The sequence below is a fragment of the Bufo gargarizans genome, chromosome 10 (genome assembly GCF_014858855.1).
Source record: "Bufo gargarizans isolate SCDJY-AF-19 chromosome 10, ASM1485885v1, whole genome shotgun sequence".
In the NCBI taxonomy this organism is placed as follows: Eukaryota; Metazoa; Chordata; class Amphibia; order Anura; family Bufonidae; genus Bufo; species Bufo gargarizans.
In genome coordinates, this window is record NC_058089.1 from 112,193,391 (window position 1) to 112,213,482 (window position 20,092).

The 20,092-nt window shown below is 41.0% G+C and overlaps 1 protein-coding gene across 1 annotated transcript; it reads right to left on the minus strand.

Annotated features, from left to right (window-relative positions):
- Positions 1 to 541: 541 nt before the first annotated feature.
- LOC122920600 (fatty acyl-CoA hydrolase precursor, medium chain-like) lies at positions 542 to 16,819 on the minus strand. The gene is made up of 13 exons (XM_044270240.1): positions 16,600 to 16,819; positions 14,737 to 14,941; positions 14,178 to 14,298; positions 13,479 to 13,612; positions 12,604 to 12,757; positions 10,839 to 10,952; positions 7,102 to 7,197; positions 6,581 to 6,721; positions 5,832 to 5,906; positions 5,585 to 5,732; positions 4,072 to 4,221; positions 922 to 994; positions 542 to 827 (listed from the first exon to the last, which is right to left on the minus strand). The coding sequence occupies exons 1-13, from the start codon at positions 16,658 to 16,660 to the stop codon at positions 647 to 649; spliced, it is 1,653 nt and encodes a 550-aa protein (XP_044126175.1). The 5' UTR covers positions 16,661 to 16,819; the 3' UTR covers positions 542 to 646.
- Between the last annotated feature and the right edge of the window lie 3,273 nt (positions 16,820 to 20,092).

The following is a 20,092-nucleotide window of genomic DNA, read 5'->3' on the forward strand; positions in this document are numbered from 1 at the left end:
ACATTCTATGTTTCTATGTCTATGTTTAATTAGCACACATGATTCGACACATTTGTATGTAATATATTAATTATGACGCACTGTGTTTTATTTATGATTATATGCACTTTTTATGGATTTTTCTGATATTTTTATCTTGTACATGGTTCACTTATTTACTGACTATACTTGATTGTGGATTTCATGATTTTTTATTAAATATTTTGGACATATTTGTTTTATAATTGTTCACTATTTCACGTATTCGATTATTAATGTGGATGGTATTTATACTTGCACTTTGCACCATTTGTATTGTCACTGCTTGAAAAAGGTTCCATAGAGAGAACTGAAACGTCGCGTCTGGTGTAATAAACACATCATTTATTTTGGACGTGCCGTGGAATCTGCTCAGCTCCTCCTGCACTAGATCATGCTGCAGTAGAAACTAGAACCACACTACACACAAGATGCATTTCTCTCTGCATTTTAGATGCGGTTTTATCTGCACCATCTGAATACACCCTAATGAATGTGAAAGAAACGGCTTCAAAATTCCATGAAAGTAAGCTTTATTAAGAATTTGACAAATGACAGAATGTTTTCTGCATTGTAACTCCTCTCGCTGATTGGTTCTTCCATGTGTAGGAAGCTTCTATGTCAGGATCTACAGCTCTGTGCGATCACCTCCAGACTCTTTCTGGATTTTCTCTGGAAGGGTCTCAGTCCAGAACTTGTACTCTCTCGCCTTCAGCTTTGAAGACAAATTCATCTTTAAGTTAATCCCCATATAGTTTTCTTCTGTGCCGTACTGCCGCCATGTTGGGAGGTCGGGACTATTGGGGTTCCTACAGAGAACAATGTGGCATTATACGAAATGAGCAGATAATGAGGTGACAGCAGCAACTGTGTGGTCATTCTTGTTCAGGATTATGGCCTTACCCAGTCCGAGCAAAGTTTGTCCAGTATTTCATAACCTCCCTGGTCAGGACTTTCTCTTCAGGGGTTGCAGGTCCTGAGAAAGAGGACATCACTATTACTAACTGACCTACAATTCTCACAGCAGCACAAATCTCCTCCCTAGCCTGATACTAGCCTGATACTAGCCTGATACCAGCCTGATACAATGTATCAGTGCAGGTAAAATGTATCTGTCTGAAGTCCCAGCTATTTACTTTTAATACAATTGTAGCAAATTCTCAGCCATGGTAAGGGCTCTTTCACACTTGCGTTCTTTTCTTCCGGCATAGAGTTCCGTCGCCGGGGCTCTATGCCGGAAGAATCCTGATCAGTTTTATCCTAATGCATTCTGAATGGAGTGAAATCCGTTCAGGATGCATCAGGTGTCTTCAGTTCCGGAACGGAACGTTTTTTGGCCGGAGAAAATACTGCAGCATGCTGCGCTTTTTGCCCCGGCCAAAAATCCTGAAGGCCGGATCCGGAATGAATGCCCATTGAAAGGCAATGATCCGGATCCGGCCTTAAGCTAAACGTCGTTTCGGCGCATTGCCGGATCCGACGTTTAGCTTTTTCTCAATGGTTACCATGGCTGCCGGGACGCTAAAGTCCTGGCAGCCATGGTAAAGTGTAGTGGGGAGCGGGGGAGCAGCATACTTACCGTCTGTGCGGCTCCCGGGGCGCTCCAGAGTGACGTCAGGGCGCCCCAAGCGCATGGATCACGTGATCACATGGCACGTCATCCATGCGCATGGGGCGCTCTGACGTCACTCTGGAGCGCCCCGGGAGCCGCACGGACTGTAAGTATACTGCTCCCCACTACTACTATGGCAACCAGGACTTTAATAGCGTCCTGGCTGCCATAGTAACACTGAAAGCATTTTGAAGACGGATCCGTCTTCAAATGCTTTCAGTTCACTTGTGTTTTTCCGGATCCGGCGTGTAATTCCGGCAAGTGGAGTACACGCCGGATCCGGACAACGCAAGTGTGAAAGAGGCCTAAGAAAGACTAGGTCGGATGGTTTGTCAGTATCTGAATGTAAATGAGAATGGCTCTGTTCACTGATATCAAGCAGAGATCTTGAAAATGGCAAGGTACTGAAATAACGTGTATTAGAAAGTGACTGAAGTATTATTATTACTATTATTATTCTACAGTGATTGTACTATCACCGGTGGATAATGGGTTTCAAAGACCTTTCGGGTCACTGAATCTGATATGTATAAAATCCTAAAACACTCAAACATTATGGATAACTTTGGGGGCAAAGTTATTTAAAGAATAGCTAAACAGTTAATTACGTTTTTGGGAAAAATGTCCCTAATGCCCAAATAAAACTTTTTGTAATGGATTTTTAATAAACCCCCCTAAAGCGCACCTTTCTCTGTACACTTAAAGGGAACCTGTCATCAACTTTAGGCTGCCCATACTAACGGCAGAATAAAGTAGAGACAGGTGAGATGATTTCAGCGGTCGGTCATTTTTAAGTTAAAACTAAGTGGTTGCCGAGAACCAACATCACAATCATTGCAGACCGGGCCTGAAAAAGAGTCCCGGCCACCTGAGAAGAGTCCTGGTTATTCATGAATTCCTGTCCACCTGCTGATGACTGACCGTATTCTATGTAGTTTTCTCCCTTTCTATCTAGGAGAGAACTGCCAATCATCAGCAGATGGGTGAGAGAGGAGGCACAGGCAGCAGCAATTTGTGCTCCAAGCTCGTACTCCGTTCTCTGCGGCCCCATTGATAAACCGTGGAACCACACTCCGTACAACGCTGAGAAGTCAGCGGTGTACAGAAAATAGAATTTTATGTGCTTTAGTGGGGATATCTTTATTAAAAATTAATTATTGCATTCAACTTTTTTGGGACTAAAAATCATGTTTTTCCTTTCCTTAAAAAAATAAATTGTTAGCAGTTTTTCCTCTATAGCTTTCAGTTTCACAGAATCTGCAGACTGTTGCTTCTCCTTCCCAGTAAATCCATCAGGGAGCTGCAATAATGGCTCAATGTGTAGCCCTCATCTCTGGCTTCCTGACAGCTCATAAACACTCACTGAAGATAAATAGCATCAATTTGGTAAGTATTTATGAGCTGTCAGGGAGCCAGAGATGAAGACTACAGATCAGTGCAGCTCCCTGATGGATTTAATGAGAAAGAGAAGCAACAGTCGGCAGATTCAGTGAAACTTAAGCTTCAGAGGAAAAACTTTTGAAAATGTTTATTAAATAACAATAAAAAACCTTAAATAAACAGAACGCAATAATAAATAAAATTCCCCCAAAAATGTCCATAGTCTTTAAGTGTGTAGTGAGAGCACACGTCTGCAAGGTGATAAACGGCAGATTGGGTGGTACTGTGCCATGTGGAGAGATAACCATCATGGTAACTGCAGTCACGGCCATCTTCATTGCTCTCGCTCCGAGAGGACCATAACCAGAGTACCAGTGCCCAGGGACCTGGGTGCAGTGCAAGACAGAGGGACAGTGAGTGTAAACTCTTAGGCCACCTGCACACGAGTGCGGCTGAACACATAAGATCCACACGAATTTCCATGTAGATTTATGTGCGTTTCTGCAGCATATGCGCACCAAAATTCGCAATGTGCAATTGAGGTTTTTGAAATGGATTAGATGCGGGTTTTGCTGCAGATCTCCACCTTCCATTGAAAAGGGTGGAATTCGCAGCTAAGACCACAAACATTATTGACATGCTATTTATTTTAAAATCAGCACAATAGGTCAATATCCGCACGTAATCTCATGCACTTTGCTGGTACTGTAATAAGCTGCATTTTTTCTGCACAGGAATCCACGTGGGGAAAAAAACATACATATTACGCAACATGTGCAGGTGGCCTTAAAGTGATGGTGCCATATTTGCCTTTACCCACTTAAAGAGACAGTGGTGCTAATAATGTAAAAGTAAAGTTTGCCATAAGTTACAGATGTGTCCACCTGATTCCTTCATCCTAGAGCCGGGAGCCACACATACCACTCATGGCCGAAAAGATGTTTACTGTAAGGTCCGAGCCCCCCCCCTTCCTTTACAAACACATGATACAACTGGCTATTCCCTGAGGATAGAAATGGGGAAGAGTCTTCACAGGATGTTAATGATAAGAGTATACTCACCAGCAAAAAATGTATCGTTCCTCAGGAAGGCTCCTCCAAACACAAAGAAGATCTCATCCCCATGATCGCACTTCACAAATGATGGCCTTTCGCGAGCTTTATGGGATGGTGGGTGCTGAAACTCATAAAAGTAGCCGGGAAGCCCAAGATCTAAAGAGACATGAGAAGACCACACGTTATCTGTCCATTTCAGGATAATTAAGCAGCCTGTGATGTATACGGAGAACATTGCCGTCCATGTATTACATATAACGCCATACACTGCCACAGCTCTGGGGGTGCATACAATAACTGCATGAAATGTCACAGGAGCGGACTGAGAGGACCCCGAGACTGGGACTAATGGTATTACTGTGCACACGGGCTGAACAAGGACCCGCCATCTCTCCTGACATCTCTGTCTAACAACTTGCTTTCCACATAAAATAACATTTCTGGAATTTCTTTACATATAACTGCATGTTGTAACATGTCCCCGGGAGCTAGACGTTTGAGGTGACACCGTCCAATCAGCGCTGCCAGCGCAGGGACACAGCCTCCAACTAGTGACAAGCTGCCGTCCATTCATTCATAAATCTCTACTGGGAATAAAAGAGGAAATCACAACACAGATGGCGAAGGAAAGAAGTTCCAGAATTGTTCTTTTATGGGGAATACAATTTACTAAAACAGACCTGTCATGTTCCTCAGTTCATTCCTGAAATGTCCTTCAGACCTTCCTCAGGTAACAGATGCACCCGGCCATCCAGATGATGTAACATGATTCATCAGACCAGGCCACCTTGTTCTTGTAGTGCACCTGGCACCATCTCTTCCCCAGGTAAGTAACGCACACACACCCGGCCATCCAGATGATGTAACACGATTCATCAGACCAGGCTGTCTTCTTCTATTGCTCTGTGACCCCGTTCTGATGCTCATGTGACCATTGTAGGCACTTTTGGGGAGGACCGGGGTAAGCATGAGTGATATCACCAGTCTGTGTCCACTGAGCAGTTACAATGTGTGTCCTGACACCTCTCTGTCGTAGCCAGCAGGAATGTTGTCAGCCGTTTGCTCTACAGTAGCTCTTCTGTGGGATCTGACCAGATGGGCTAGCGTTCACTCCCAACACATCAACGAACCTTAAGTGCCCATAAACCTGGTGCCAGTTCACTGGTTCTTTTTCTATAGAGCACTTTTGGTTGGTACTAAACACTACATACCAGGAACATCCTATAAGACCAACTGTTCTAGAGATAATGTGACTCAGCCACCTAGACATCACAACTTGGCCCTTCTCGGAGTCACTCAGATCCATACACTTTAAGAGCTAACTGCCCGTTTGTCTCAAGGGCACATTGTCATGATATAACCAAGTTTTAATGTTATTGGGGTAGCAGTTTCAACATTTTTAACATTATGGTCAGATGAGCGCACAATCCAATTGTATCTTGCATTGGGTATTTTGGGCATAATAGGGGACCAATGCCTCACACTTCTACATATCAGCTACTATATGAATGGAACGTACCTCGATAGTAATTGGCAAACTTAATAGCATTTATAACAAACTTGTAATCGCCACACATGTCCAAGAAGCGATCACGAATTATCAGTGGATCATTCGTTCCACCAATATACTCGTCAACAATGAGAGAGATGGCGTCAGGACTCAGACCCTAGAAAATAGACATTAACCACAATGAAGAGAAGGAATTCCTTATAAAAACTAATCGGATAATAAGACGGAGAACATGGAGAACATGAGCTCATCTCACCGGTATAGCATCTTGGACCTTCTGGATCATTGTCTCCCTTGTCATTCCTTCTGTTAACCCTGTTATACCAAACAGCTAAATGCAAAGATAATAAGAAGATTACCATCACGCCAACCAAATGATAAGCCTTCTCAGGGCGTTCTGTGCTCCAGAACTGCTCTACCTATAACTGAGGGCCAATGTCATCCCAATCATCATCCTGCATACAGCTATACATACAGATGTAGCAGGGTTAACACACATGCTGTATGAGACTATGCTTTATCTAAACTAAATGCAGCTAAATGCGTTAAACAATTGCTTTTTTTCAAGATAACGCGATAAGTTAAGAAATTTGAGTTAAGAGTGTGTGTGTTACTCCTGCTACATCTGTAGACTGTACTGCATGTGCTCAGTGGTAACCATAGGGCCCTCCAGACTTACAGCTGAAGGTGGACATGACTGAATGGGGCCCCCACTGTACGTGTTCAGGACATGAAAAACTTTTGACAAATCTACCCTTGGCTGCTGTTGTAATGCTAGTTTCAGATTTGCGGTAAGAGATTTGGCAGGGTTTTCCAGCAGAGACCATTAACTATAATGGGGTCCGGTGGATATCTGGCTGCTACCCGACAAATACAGTACATTATGCAAGAACCGTCCTGATCTCCGCTAGACCCCATTATAGTTGATGTTCTCTGCTGTATCTCTTACTACATATGTAAAACTAGCCTAAGGGGAGCGCTGTCATTCTTTAGCTTTGCTCATACCTGTAAAAGTGCCCAGCCATACTCCTGACTATTAACTCCAATGACAAACGGGACCTTGTTTCCTTCCTTGTTAGCCATCATCTCCTTTACTGGTTTAGGTAGAAAAACCCCGTCCACTGATACAAGAAAAGCTTCCATGCCCTGCAGAGACAGACAGCACATGAGACACTGACCTGCAGTAGGTGCATAAGTGGGTATGTGCATTGAGACCTGGGACAAAGAAAGTCTATGGGACTGTCAGTGACAGCCGAGCACTGCACGTGGCCACCTCGATCAGTCCCACAGTCTTTATATGACGTGGTAGGGCACCTGTGTGACCAACACTTCATCCAGACTTTTCTTCATGGTGATGCAGTAAGAAGGACAGGGAGGTTTAGGACTCCGAGTATAATGCTTGGTATGGGGCCCCCAACCTTCTGACATTTATCACTTATCCGGTAGGTGGATGTTATGTATCAATTATAGAAGATGCCTCTTTGAGAGTTTCCCATGGAGTAATATTGTGGGATGACAACACCTACCAATGTTTGGGCAATAGCGAGAAACTCCTTTTCCGATTTCTTCTTCAGACAGTCGGCTATGGAGGCGAGATCACAGCCTGATATGTTCGCTACTAACTGCAGAGGAAAACAGATATAATATTCAATAATAATATAATAATAATATTGTATAAATTTATTTCTGGACCGGTTGTGGTTCTCACACCCCTGCCAAACAGCGACAGGAGGCACAAAACTGGGAATCATGAAGGTTGTGGAGGTCGTTCAGCCGCCAATTAATAGAAAAAATATTATCTCAGATTGAATTAGAAAAATACCATCAGGTATCCTTCCCGGAGGAAGAATGGTAGGTGGACTAGTATCTTATAGTAGCATCTATCTAGTAGTAGTAGTAGTAGTATCTATCTAGCAATAGTGGTAGTAGTCATAGTAGTAGTATTTATCCAGTAGAAGTACTGTAGCAGTAACAAGTAGTAGTAGTAGTATCTATATAGTAGTATTAGTATTTTTCTAGTAGTAGTAGCTGGTAATAGTGGTAGTATCTAGTAGTAATAAAATCTATCCAGCAGTAGTAGACATATTTATCTAGTAGTAGTACTTATCTGTTTTAGTAGTAGTTATATAGTGTTGTTGTTGCAGTATTAGTAGTAGTATATACTAGTAGAAGTAGTATCTAGTAGTTATAGTAATATTATCTATCTAGTAGTTGTATCAGCATGTGGTAGTAGATCTCTTGTAGTTTTCATTAAGTAGTAGTAGTATCTATCTAGTATTATTATTAATAGTAGTATTATCAGTAGTAGTAGTAGTATCATCTAGTAATACAGTCCTGATCAAAAGATTAAGACCACTTGAAAAATGGCAAAAAATCCTATTTAGCATGGCTGGATCTTAACAAGGTTCCAAGTAGAGCTTCAACATGCAACAAGAAGAAATGAGAGTGAGACACAACATTTTTTGGAGCATTTAATTTTATGAAAACAACGAATAAACTGAAACAGGCTGTTTAGGACCACATGCCTTTAAAAGGCCAAATCTGTGCAAAGATGTGGATTCATTGTCATTTCTGTCAGGTAGTCACACGTTGTGATGGCAAAGGTAAACAAACTTTCCCTTTTTGAACGTGGTCGGGTTGTTGAACTGCATAAGCAGGGTCTCTCACAGCGCGCCATCGCTGCTGAGGTGGGACGCAGTAAGACAGTCATTTGGAATTTCTTAAATTCTTAAATGATCCTGAGGGTTATGGAACAAAAAAGTCAAGTGGAAGACCCCAAAAAATTTCACCAGCACTGAGCCGGAGGATCCAATTGGCTGTCCGTCAAGACACTGGACGATCCTCGACCCAAATTAAGGCCCTTACTGGTGCTGACTGCAGCCCCATAACCATCAGACGGCATCTGAGACTGAAGGGCTTCAAAAGCAAAAAACGTCTTCAAAGACCTCGTCTCCTTGAACGCCACAGAACTGCTCGTTTGGACTTTGCAAGAGAGCACCAAACATGGGACATTCAAAGGTGGAAGAAAGTTTTATTCTCTGATGAGAAAAAATGTAACCTTGATGGCCCTGATGGTTTCCAACGTTACTGGCATGACAAGCAGATCCCACCTGAGATGTTTCCTACGCACCACAGTGGAGGGGGCGCCACAATGGTCTGGGGTGCTTTTTCCTTCAGTGGAACAATGGATCTTCAGGAAGTGCAGGGGCGTCAAACGGCCGCTGGCTATGTCCAGATGTTGCAGAGAGCATTCCTTATGACTGAGGGCCCTCGTCTGTGTGGTAACGACTGTGTTTTTCAACAGGACAATGCTACAGTACACAATGCCCGCAGGACATAGGACTTCTTCCAGGAGAATAGCATTACTCTTTTGGCCCATCCTGTGTGTTCCCCTGATCTAAATTCAATTTAGAACCTTAAGGGATGGATGGCAAGGGAAGTTTACAAAAATGGACAACAGTTCCAGACAGTAGATGGCCTTCGTGCGGCCGTCTTCACCACTTGGAGAAATGTTCCCACTCACCTCATGGAAACGCTTCCATCAAGCATGCCGAAACAAATTTTTGAAGTGATAAACAATAACGGCGGAGCTACTCATTACTGAGTTCATGTTTGGAAGTTGGATTTCAGTTTTTTTTGGGGGGGGGTTAGTTCTTTTTTGGAGGTGTGGTCCTAAACTTTTGATCAGCTGAAAAAACAGCCTGTTTCAGTTTATTCGTTGTTTTCATTAAATTGAATGCTTAAAAAATGTTTAGTCTCACTCCCATTTCTTCTTGTTGCATGTTGAAGCTCTACTTGGAACCTTGTTAAGATCCAGCCATGCTAAATATGATTTTTTGCCATTTTTCAAGTGGTCTTAAACTTTTGATCAGGACTGTAGTAGAAGTATCTATGTAGTAGTAGTAATATCTGTCTAGTAGCTGTAGTATCTATCTAATAGTAGAAGTATCTATTTAGAATGGTGGGTGGACTATTATCTTATAGTAGCATCTGTATCTAGTAGTAGTATCTATCCAGTAGTAGAAGTACTGTAGCAGTAACAAGTAGAAGTAGTATCTATATAGTATTTGTAGTATCTAAATAGTAGTGTTTATCTTGTAGTAGTATCTAGTAGCAGTATATACTACTAGTAGTTGCAGTATTATCTAGTAGTAGCTATAGTATCTATCCAGTAGTAACAGTATTTATCTAGTAGTTGCAGTAGTATCTATCAAGCAGAAGTTTGTATCTAGTAGTAGCAGCAGCATCTAAAACAGGCGTATAAAATGATGAATGAGACAGGCCTACTAGCCTGTCCACTTTCCCACCCCACGCCCTTTTTTGTAGACATGTTGTGAGCGGGGAAAAGTCGCAGATTGCTGTGCAAAGAAACTGCGCCAGAAATACGCCTAATATAGATGTATTTCTGTTAGTAAATAACCCTTGTAGTGTTTACCTACAGTAGTAGTTGTATCATCCATCTAGTAGTATCTATGTAATGCTAGATTTATCTATTTACTAGTTCTACTATCTATCTTATACTTGTAGTATCTATCTAGTAGTAGAAGTATCTATGTATTTAGTAATAGTAGATACTTCTACTATATGGATACTACTACTACTAGAGGGATACTATCTAGTAGTAGTAGTAGTATCTATTACTAGTAAGTAGTAGTATCTACAATTCCACATTTTTTCACATTACACCCACAAACTTAAATCTATTTTATTGGGATTTTATGTCATAGACCAACAACAAGAACGTGTGAAGAGAAAAGAAAATGATACATGGTTTCCAAAACTTTGAATAAATAAAAATCTGAAAAGTGTGGCGTACATTTGTATTCAGCTATTTGGCAAAGAAGAATGGGCAAAAATGTCAGCCTCTAGACGTGCAAAGCTGGTAGAGACATACCCCAAAAGCCTACAAAGTATTGACTCACAGGGGCTGAATACAAATGCACACCACACTTTCCAGATTTTTTTTCAACTTTCTGAAAATCATTTTCTTTTCACACATACTTGCTACTATGTGTTGGTCTATCACGTAAAATACATTTAAGTTTGTGAAAAAAGGTGGAAAAATGTGATGGGTATGAATACTTTTTCAAGGCACTGTATCTAATATTCCTTCTAACGAAGCATAAAATGTAACGTTTCACTCCAACAGATTATATTAAAAAGGGAAAGGTTTTATTCCCCCATACACGTATACGACCTCTTGGCTCATCCCCATGGAGACATCTTCAAGCCCTAGTGTTCCTTCTAGATAGGCTGTACTTACCTTCTGAGAGGGGACGAGGTCTTCAGGGCTGCTGGCTATAAAGCTTGGGTTGTTTACTGATCCACTCTCTGCGATGGCGCGGTGGAACAGACCTTTGGCTAAGGGAGAGAGCATCTAGAGGAAAAGATGATGATTATTCTCATCATAAACCCTTGGATCGGGCACATTCATTATTTGTATATGTTGATAGTCTCAATGATTGAGCATTGTCCTGTATTCTGCTTATGGCACAGACGGAACAATCTGACCACTTCCGATCAAATAAATTAACATGGGGAATTGTCCTCTGAGCACAAGAAGCAATGAAAAGGTTAACACATGTCCCCACCAATGCTATATAAGAGGACGGTAACTGCTGATAGAGCAGAGCTCATGTCCGTGTTTTCTGCCTTAAAGAGGTTATCCAAGAAAAGATATTTAGAACTTATCCCCAGGATAGGTCATTAATATCATATCTGCGGAGGTGCGACACCCGGGATGCCCGCCAGTCAGCTGTTAGAAGAAGCCTAGGCCAGTGGCATCAATGACAGTGACGCACCACCAAGCCTGCTCCCTAAAACAGCTAATCGGCGGGGGATTTCGGGACTTGGACCCACGCTGACATGATAATGATGAGCTATCCTGATTCCTTCTGGGCAGCAGCTGTTTAGGCCTAATGCCCACGATGGTATCCATTTTGCAATCCTCACATCACAGATCTGCAAAATACGGATACCACCCGTGTGCATGCTGTAACTACTTTGTAGAAATGGCAATTCTTGTCTGCAAAACAAAAAAGAAAAGGACGTGTTCTATAATTTGTGGAACGGCCACACTGATGCAGGAGACATCCTTGTGCTGCCCGTATTTTTCTACGGACTCATATCCCCTTCTAAAAGTCCTATTTTTCTTGGCTATCCTCAAAGTTGTCATTGGTGGAGGCTTGGCTTATACAATTACAGCAAGCCCCGGAGGAGCTGGTGCAGAGGATGGGAGTGGTAGTGGCCTTGATGAAGTGTCCTGTCACTATGTACTCCCTCAGGCCGTTGCTCCCTCGGGATCAATCCAGTGAAAATGTAGTGTTGAAGAGTGAGGCCAGACGTAAGTAGAACAGTCGGTTTTACTACGTGCAGTGTAACTTCAGGTACATTCAATAGCAGCAACTTCCAAGTGTAATTTTCTGGTGTCAGTACAAGGCAGGTTGGATGAAGATTTAGCAGTTGTGTTGTACTGGCCCAGTAGTATCCAGGGTGATTGTGGTTTTAGCCGTGGTCCCTCACCTCACAGCGGTGTCTTTAAATGCTGGTCTCAGCTGGTGACTGTGCTGTCTGACTTCTCAAGGCTTCATTTAAGGAATCCTTTTTAGGAGCAGGTGCTCAGACATGTGCTTCCTCTCCGCACCAAGGCAGCTCTGGACCTCCGCCCCTGGCAGGAAGCAGGACCAGCCCACTCCTACCAAGAGGGGAGGAGCAGGCTGGTTTTTCATGTTTCCTGGCAACCATTTATTTACTGGAACATATGGCCAAACATACAATAATATAGCAATATATAACTAGGTCTGGGGTACTGCACAGTGATGGTGTGGATTGGGGTTAACCTTTTATTCGTCACTTATGAATTGTCTGTCCTTTGGTTGAATAAATGCCCTGGGTGAGACCTCAGACTCAAGGAAAAGGAGATTTCAGGTGAGTAAATAAAATCTTATGAAGTCAGACACAGTCTGAGGGATAATAGATGCTCAATATGGATAACTAGATAAACACAACACACACTAGAGAGAACTTACAATAGCGGTGACGCACATCGCACCGGCAGATTCACCAAATATAGTGACGGACTTGGGGTCACCACCAAAATCTGCAATGTTTTCCTGTACCCATTGGAGGGCAGCAACTTGGTCCATTAACGCATAATTACCCGGCAATTGCTTATCTCCAGTACTGAAGTAAAAAAAAAAAAAAAAAAGTACATTGTATACAAGTCTGAAGCCGACAACCATTGGAAACCATTACAGAAAACAAAACAAATAACTGGACCTCAAACGTACTCATCCTGCACTGATCCTGAGTTATAGGCTGCATTATACTCCAGAGTAGTGATGAGCGGCAGGTGCTATATTCGAATTTGCGATATTTCACAAATATTTGGGTGAATTTGCTAATTCGAGATTATTTTCTTGATCACAAAAAATCGGCAATGTAATATTCGCGTAATGCGGCAGAATTACAGGCGTGGGTCACTATAGCTACATTTTTCAAGCTGCTAGAAATTTCCTGAGACTGGAGAAAATGGTTGGCACGGCAGAACATTAAAAATGGCATTATATGCGGTTAGAGTGCTCCAATATATTCGCGATTGCGCTAATCGGCACTAATGATGCGAATATTTGGGTGCAATACGTGAAACTTTTGAAATTTTTGCAGGTCTGCATGTATGTATGGACAGCAGAACCTATCACACCACCTAACACCCTGCACTGCAACAGCTCCGCTATATCAGGGTATAACCTGCACCGACTATCTGTATTATATATGGATACTTAGTAGAAGATTAGCAATGATACTTAATTACTGAATATTTAGTGTAAATTTGCCTTATATGTAATTAATACAATGATGGAGAATGGTGAAGATACATTATGTAGCAGTGCTAGATCTTTACCTGAGCAATCCTGGCATCCCCAGCCTGTAATTTGTGGCCACAACCACTACATCCTCAAAGGTGCAAAGTACAGAACCATCATATGTACTGGCCGTCCCCAACACCATCGCACCACCGTGTATAAAGAACATGACCTAGGGAATAAGGGGAACAGATTAACATTTATTAGAAATCCATTCATCTTAAAGGGACACTGCGTCATATGTGAGAACCTCATGTAAGGGGCAGATGACATCACTCACATGTATGGCGGCTTGTACATAAAGTAAAGAGTGGCGATCTATGGTATCTGCACTGAATGACGCGCCTATGTCTGTGTTTACTAGTTACATAAAGTCTTAGGGGGTCATTTATGAAACAGAAATGTTTTATATATTAGGCGTATTTATGGTGCAGACTGTGGCGCAAGTTGGGAGTGGGCAGTGAAGCCGATGGGCCGTCTCATTTACCATTTTGTATGAAAATGGTCAAAATGTAAGACGGCTAAAAAACTGGAGAGGCCAGTCTTAATAAATGTGCTCCTTAGAGACAACATTTAAGAGAAACTTTCTGCAAAACTACAACTCCCAACATGTTCTGTGCACCTGCCGCTGCCAGAGTATGGCCAGAGTTTTAGGGTCACAATAGCTGGGGAGTTAACATTGGGAAATTAGAAGATTATAAGTATCAAGGTGTTATCCTCTGCTTTCTGGCACTTACAGGTAATTTGGAGTTCCTGTGTCTGTGGGTTGGAGTATACACATTCAGGTACAGGCAGTCCTCCGACATCGGGGGCAGCTGTAAGGAGGGGTTATTCGGAGGCATGTCTACCTGTAAACACCTGATATATACAGAGACAGTGAAATGTATCTCCATCTAGGTCATTGGTCTTGTAAATATATGTATCATTAAGGTGGTGTACAATTACTTGTGAAAGTTTTCACCCCCTCTGTGTTTTTCCCGTCTTGTTACATTACAAGCTGGAAGTAAAATTGATTTTAACTGATATTTTACATAATGGACCCGAGAATAGTCCACATTGTTACAATGGAATGAAAATATACAGCGTGTAACACAATAAATAAAAGCTGATCAGTTGTCAGTGCAAATGTGTTCACCCCCTTCGCTATAATATATGTATATACATGAGAAGAGCAAAGTACACCCGCTTTCAATTCTGTGGTATCTGAACATAACAACTGGTCCTTAGAAGTTCTTAAAATGTCTTAGAATTCAAAGAACATATATATTCAACTGCACCACAAATACGTGGACTCACATGTTGGGATACTTAGAGGCGTCTCTAACAGAGTACCAGGGCACAGGAGGCATCGGGTTAGCAAGTCTCAGAGGTCCGACTGGAGGTTCTGCAAACGGGATTCCCAAAAATGCGTCAGCGGTTTTGGTTGTTTCCTTTACTGGCAACGTAACGCCCCGTAGTGTTCCATATTTCGTGATCACTAGCGGCCTTTCATAAGTCAGACCTGGAAACGAAAACATATTTCTTCCTATTTTGATACAAGTTGTACATAGACCAGTCAGCTGCAAGATTAAAGGTGATGTGTCAGTATTATATAACTACTATAATACTGCCTCCTATGTACAAGAATATAACTACTATAATACTGCCTCCTATGTACAAGAATATAACTACTATAATACTGCCTCCTATGTACAAGAATATAACTACTATAATACTGCCTCCTATGTACAAGAATATAACTACTATAATACTGCCTCCTATGTACAAGAATATAACTACTATAATACTGCCTCCTATGTACAAGAATATAACTACTATAATACTGCCTCCTATGTACAAGAATATAACTACTATAATACTGCTCCTATGTACAAGAATATAACTACTATAATACTGCTCCTATGTACAAGAATATAACTACTATAATACTGCTCCTATGTACAAGAATATAACTACTATAATACTGCTCCTATGTACAAGAATATAACTACTATAATACTGCTCCTATGTACAAGAATATAACTACTATAATACTGCCTCCTATGTACAAGAATATAACTACTATAATACTGCCTCCTATGTACAAGAATATAACTACTATAATACTGCACCTATGGACAATAATTTAACTGCTATAATACTGCTCCTATGTACAAGTATATAACTACTATAATACTGCCTCCTATGTACAAGAATATAACTACTATAATACTGCCTCCTATGTACAAGAATATAACTACTATAATACTGCCTCCTATGTGCAAGAATATAACTACTATAATACTGCTCCTATGTACAAGAATATAACTACTATAATACTGTCTATGTACAAGAATATAACTACTATAATACTGCTCCTATGTACAAGAATATAACTACTATAATACTGCTCATATGTACAAGAATATAACTACTATAAGAATGCTCCAATGTACAAGAATATAACTACTATAATACTGCTCCTATGTACAGGAATATAACTACTATAATACTGCCTCCTATGTACAAGAATATAACTACTATAATACTGGCTCCTATGTACAAGAATATAACTACTATAATACTGCCTCCTATGTACAAGAATATAACTGCTATAATACTGCTCCTATGTACAAGTATATAACTACTATAATACTGGCTCCTATGTACAATAATATAACTACTATAATACTGCCTCCTATGTACAAGACTATAACTACTATAATACTGCCTCCTATGTACAATAATATAACTACTATAATACTGTCTATGTACAAGAATATAACTACTATAATACTGCTCCTATGTACAAGAATATAACTACTATAATACTGCTCCTATGTACAAGAATATAACTACTATAATACTGCTGCTATGTACAAGAATATAACTACTATAATACTGCCTCCTATGTACAAGACTATAACTACTATAATACTGCTCCTATGTACAAGAATATAACTACTATAATACTGCCTCCTATGTACAAGAATATAACTACTATAATACTGCTTCTATGTACAAGAATATTTCTACTATAATACTGCTCAAAACAATTCTTGTGATAGTATTAATGGTGGCCATATCCTGGATTTGTTGGTCGCTGTGCGGCACTATTACGTGGGTTGTGTATTACTCCCTGGTATCCTGCCCTCTAGTATCTTGCACCCTAGTTTTCACCTGTTGCGATCGGTGTCAGAATGAAGAGGCTGAGGAGCAGAATGTGCGGCAGAATCGCCATGTCCTGTGCGCTGTGGTCACCAGTGGACGCTCTTCTTCCAGCTCAGAATCGTGTGTTGCAGGAGGAGATGTGAGGTTGCGGATATTAAATTTCTAGTTACCACTGAGCAAATGACAGTCTAATTACCGATCTGCTAATACTGGTACCAGCTATGCCCATGCTATATATTATCCTGTACCCTGGCACCTCCCCTCATGTCAATCAGAGAAAACTGGTTCAGGAGGTTTATACAGAATAATGAAATAGAGATGCCGACTGCTCTGGTTACGTAAACCCAGAAAAGTCTATTTGCGCCCAATTACTGCTTTCAAGGTTCCCGCTTGTTAAACATAAGTGCAATAGTAATGTGTTTTGGCAGTATTCCCCTTCTTCAGATGAAACGCCGTCCACCATCAAAGCACATAGACAGAAAGACATTCACATAACCTGCCAAGCATATTTAGGAGTGGTTAACCGCTATAACCATCTGCTGGAAAAATAGTCAAGAAATATAGGCAAGAAAAATATCAGTGATAATAGTCATCAGGGGCAGACTGGGAACTTTGAGTGGCCCTGGAAAAAAAAACTAAATGTGGCCCCATGTTAGTGGCTCCAAATTGACAGAAGACAGGGCCAATATAAGTAGACGAGTCTGCAATACTATAATGCAGCACAAAAGTCCGCCCCAGCAGAACCAAATACACAGTGCAGCACAAAATACTTTTTTTCTGCCAACTAGATGCATAAGTACCAGACGGGACTAGCATTAATTAATGCTGAGAGCATCAGATCACTATGTGCCCGACCGGTGGCCCCCCAGGAAATTTCCCTGTAGAGTCTATGTCCAGTCAGCCTCTGATAATTATAAACTATATAGAAGCATATAAAGCACAGGGACTAATTTTATTACTAAGATATTAAAACTACCAGGTATACCATATTTTTCACTTTATAGGACGCACTTTTTTTTATCTTGCCATGCATCTGCACTTACCTCTCTCCCCCTGCCGACACTGATCTGTGAGATCAGCAGCAGCAGGTGAGCTCATGGGAAGGAAGGTCCTACAGCTGTTCTAAAAGGACATTAAAACTCCATGTATAGCTTAAGGACTGTTGATGATGTCATCAGTGGGAGGAGCCATAAAAGAAGAACTATCCAGCCTGCACTAGTGCAGGGAAATGTGGGTTTTTATTAAAGATGATGTCTGTGAAGTGTGTGTGTTAAGCAGTGCTGTATGTGTATTGTATTTGTCAAACAGAACTGTATGGGTGCATCAGAGCTGTATGTGTGTAGTAGAGCTGTATGTGTAGCAGGGCTATATGTGTGTAGTAGAGCTGTATGTGTAGCAGGGCTATATGTGTTTATGGCAGTGCTGTGTGTGTACCAGAACTGTGTGTGCATACGTTGCAGACATATAATGTTACTGAACTTGACCCCTCCACTTCAGTAAACCACGTGTAAACCACATTCCCCTCAAAGAGGATCTAGAAAATATTTTTCTAATTTTCTGTTGTCTAAACTTTGGGTGCATCTTATAGTCCAGTGCGTCTTATGAAGCAATTAATATGGTACTTAACCACTTCCCGACCGCCCCATAGACTATAAACGTCCTGGGTCAGGTTGGGTTTATCTCTGAATAGACGTTCTGGAACATCCATTCAGAGATTGCAGCTGCAGGGGCTAATCGTCAGTGACAGCAGGGACCGTTCCTGTGTGTCCCTGCCTTCTAGATCGCTCGTTCAGCACTGTGTATACAGATGAGGAAGCTATGTGCCGCTTCCTGCTCCGGCCTGTGGTCATGTGACTGCCAGGGCTGGGAGAGAGCAGGGGAGTTGTCGGACCATGATCAGCCCTGCAGTGCGGTTGTACAGTGCTGTACAGTGCTGTACGGCCTCTCTGGTGGCTGTATTTCCCCTGTAATTAGGGCTACTAAAGTGAATAGCAAAAAAAAAAGTGTGACTTTAAATGTCCCCCAGAGGTCTTGTATGACCTGAAACAAAGTGTAAAAAAAAATAAGCGTTTCAAATGTAAAAAAACTTTTTTTCCCAATTCAGTCATTTAAAAACGATTAAAAAAAATATATTTGATATAGCTACTTCCGTAACAACCTGCTCTATATAAAAAACATAAATGGTGCAATAAAACAAAATAAAAAAATTACGCCAAAATAGCTTTTTTTGGTTACCTTATCTCCCTAAAAAATATTAATCGATCAAAAAGTTATATGTAACCCAATAAGGTAGCTATAAAAATATCACCTCATCCTGCTAAAAACGAGTTCTCACACAAGTCCATAGCGAATAGGTCCACAGCCGTGATGCGGTCCACAAATGGCCAGTTCTGAAATAGATTGCAGCATTATGTCAGTGTTATACAATACATTTCAGAACTCTAAGGGTTACATATAAATCACTGAGTATAGATAATCATAAAAGATAATTCTGGTGTCCTAAAGAGAGTGCAAACACAACAAGCAAAATTATATTAGGACACTTAAAACAACTTTTAATCCAGATAGGATAAAATGCGCCCTATATATCAAGGCGGATACAAAAATTACAGAGGCAACGATATAGCCCGACTACCACCGAGCGTAGGACATCCACTGGAAAGACCCAGTGATGGAATGTATAAGTGTCATAGATAAAGGCAATTAGCTAGGGCGATTATAGTGGCAGGTGTAAGAGGTCTGGGCAATTATAAACACAGGGGATAAAAGAGGAAGAAGCTCTCCCTGTACATGCCCTAACTAAGCCTAGGGACAATCCCTGATGGGGAGATTTCCCTGTCCTCGTACCTGCCCTATCTGACCCTGGGTGGTCCTAGATATAGAAAATTCCCCTAAGAGGAGGGTAGATAGAGAAGATAGTAACAATGTATCACTTAGTAATAATAAATTGGTGTGATCACAAATCTATTATTACTAAGGTCTATATTATTGCCTCTGTATTTTTTGTATCCACCTTGATATATAGGGCGCATTTTATCCTATCTGGATTAAAAGTTACGTTTTATGGGTCCTAATATAATTTTGCTTGTTGAGTTTGCACTAAGGGTTACATAGCATCATAAATCAATATAATGCTATGCCACCCCGTCAGTGCTAGGGAGGTCAGGACAGGAGCTGCTGCAGACCAGACACATGCTGCGAGTTCCATGCATTGAATTTGCCTATGTGAAAGCGGCCATAAAGTAGACATATGGTGAATGTTAATTAATAAATATTTTATGAGGTATCACTATCTGTCGAATTTAGAAAATAGTGAATTTTTCCAAATTTTCGGTAACTTTTGCTATTTTTTTTAACTAAAAGTAAAACATATTGACTCAAACTTACCATTAACATGATGTACAATGTGTCTCAAGAAATCAATCTCTGAATGGCTTGGATAAGTAAAAGCATTCCAAAGTTATTAAAACATAAAGTGATACATGTCAGATTTGAAAAAGGA

What these genes read in the sequence shown, in the direction of transcription:
- LOC122920600 (XM_044270240.1), bottom strand. Translation starts at nt 16,660, where the DNA reads ATGGCGATTCTGCCGCACATTCTGCTCCTCAGCCTCTTCATTCTGACA. An exon ending in AGGTCCAAGATGCTATACCG is followed by an intron (nt 5,733 to 5,831) that starts GTGAGATGAGCT and finishes TCTATTTTCTAG; the next exon opens with GGTCTGAGTCCTGACGCCAT. An exon ending in GTTTGCCAATTACTATCGAG is followed by an intron (nt 4,222 to 5,584) that starts GTACGTTCCATT and finishes ATGTCTCTTTAG; the next exon opens with ATCTTGGGCTTCCCGGCTAC.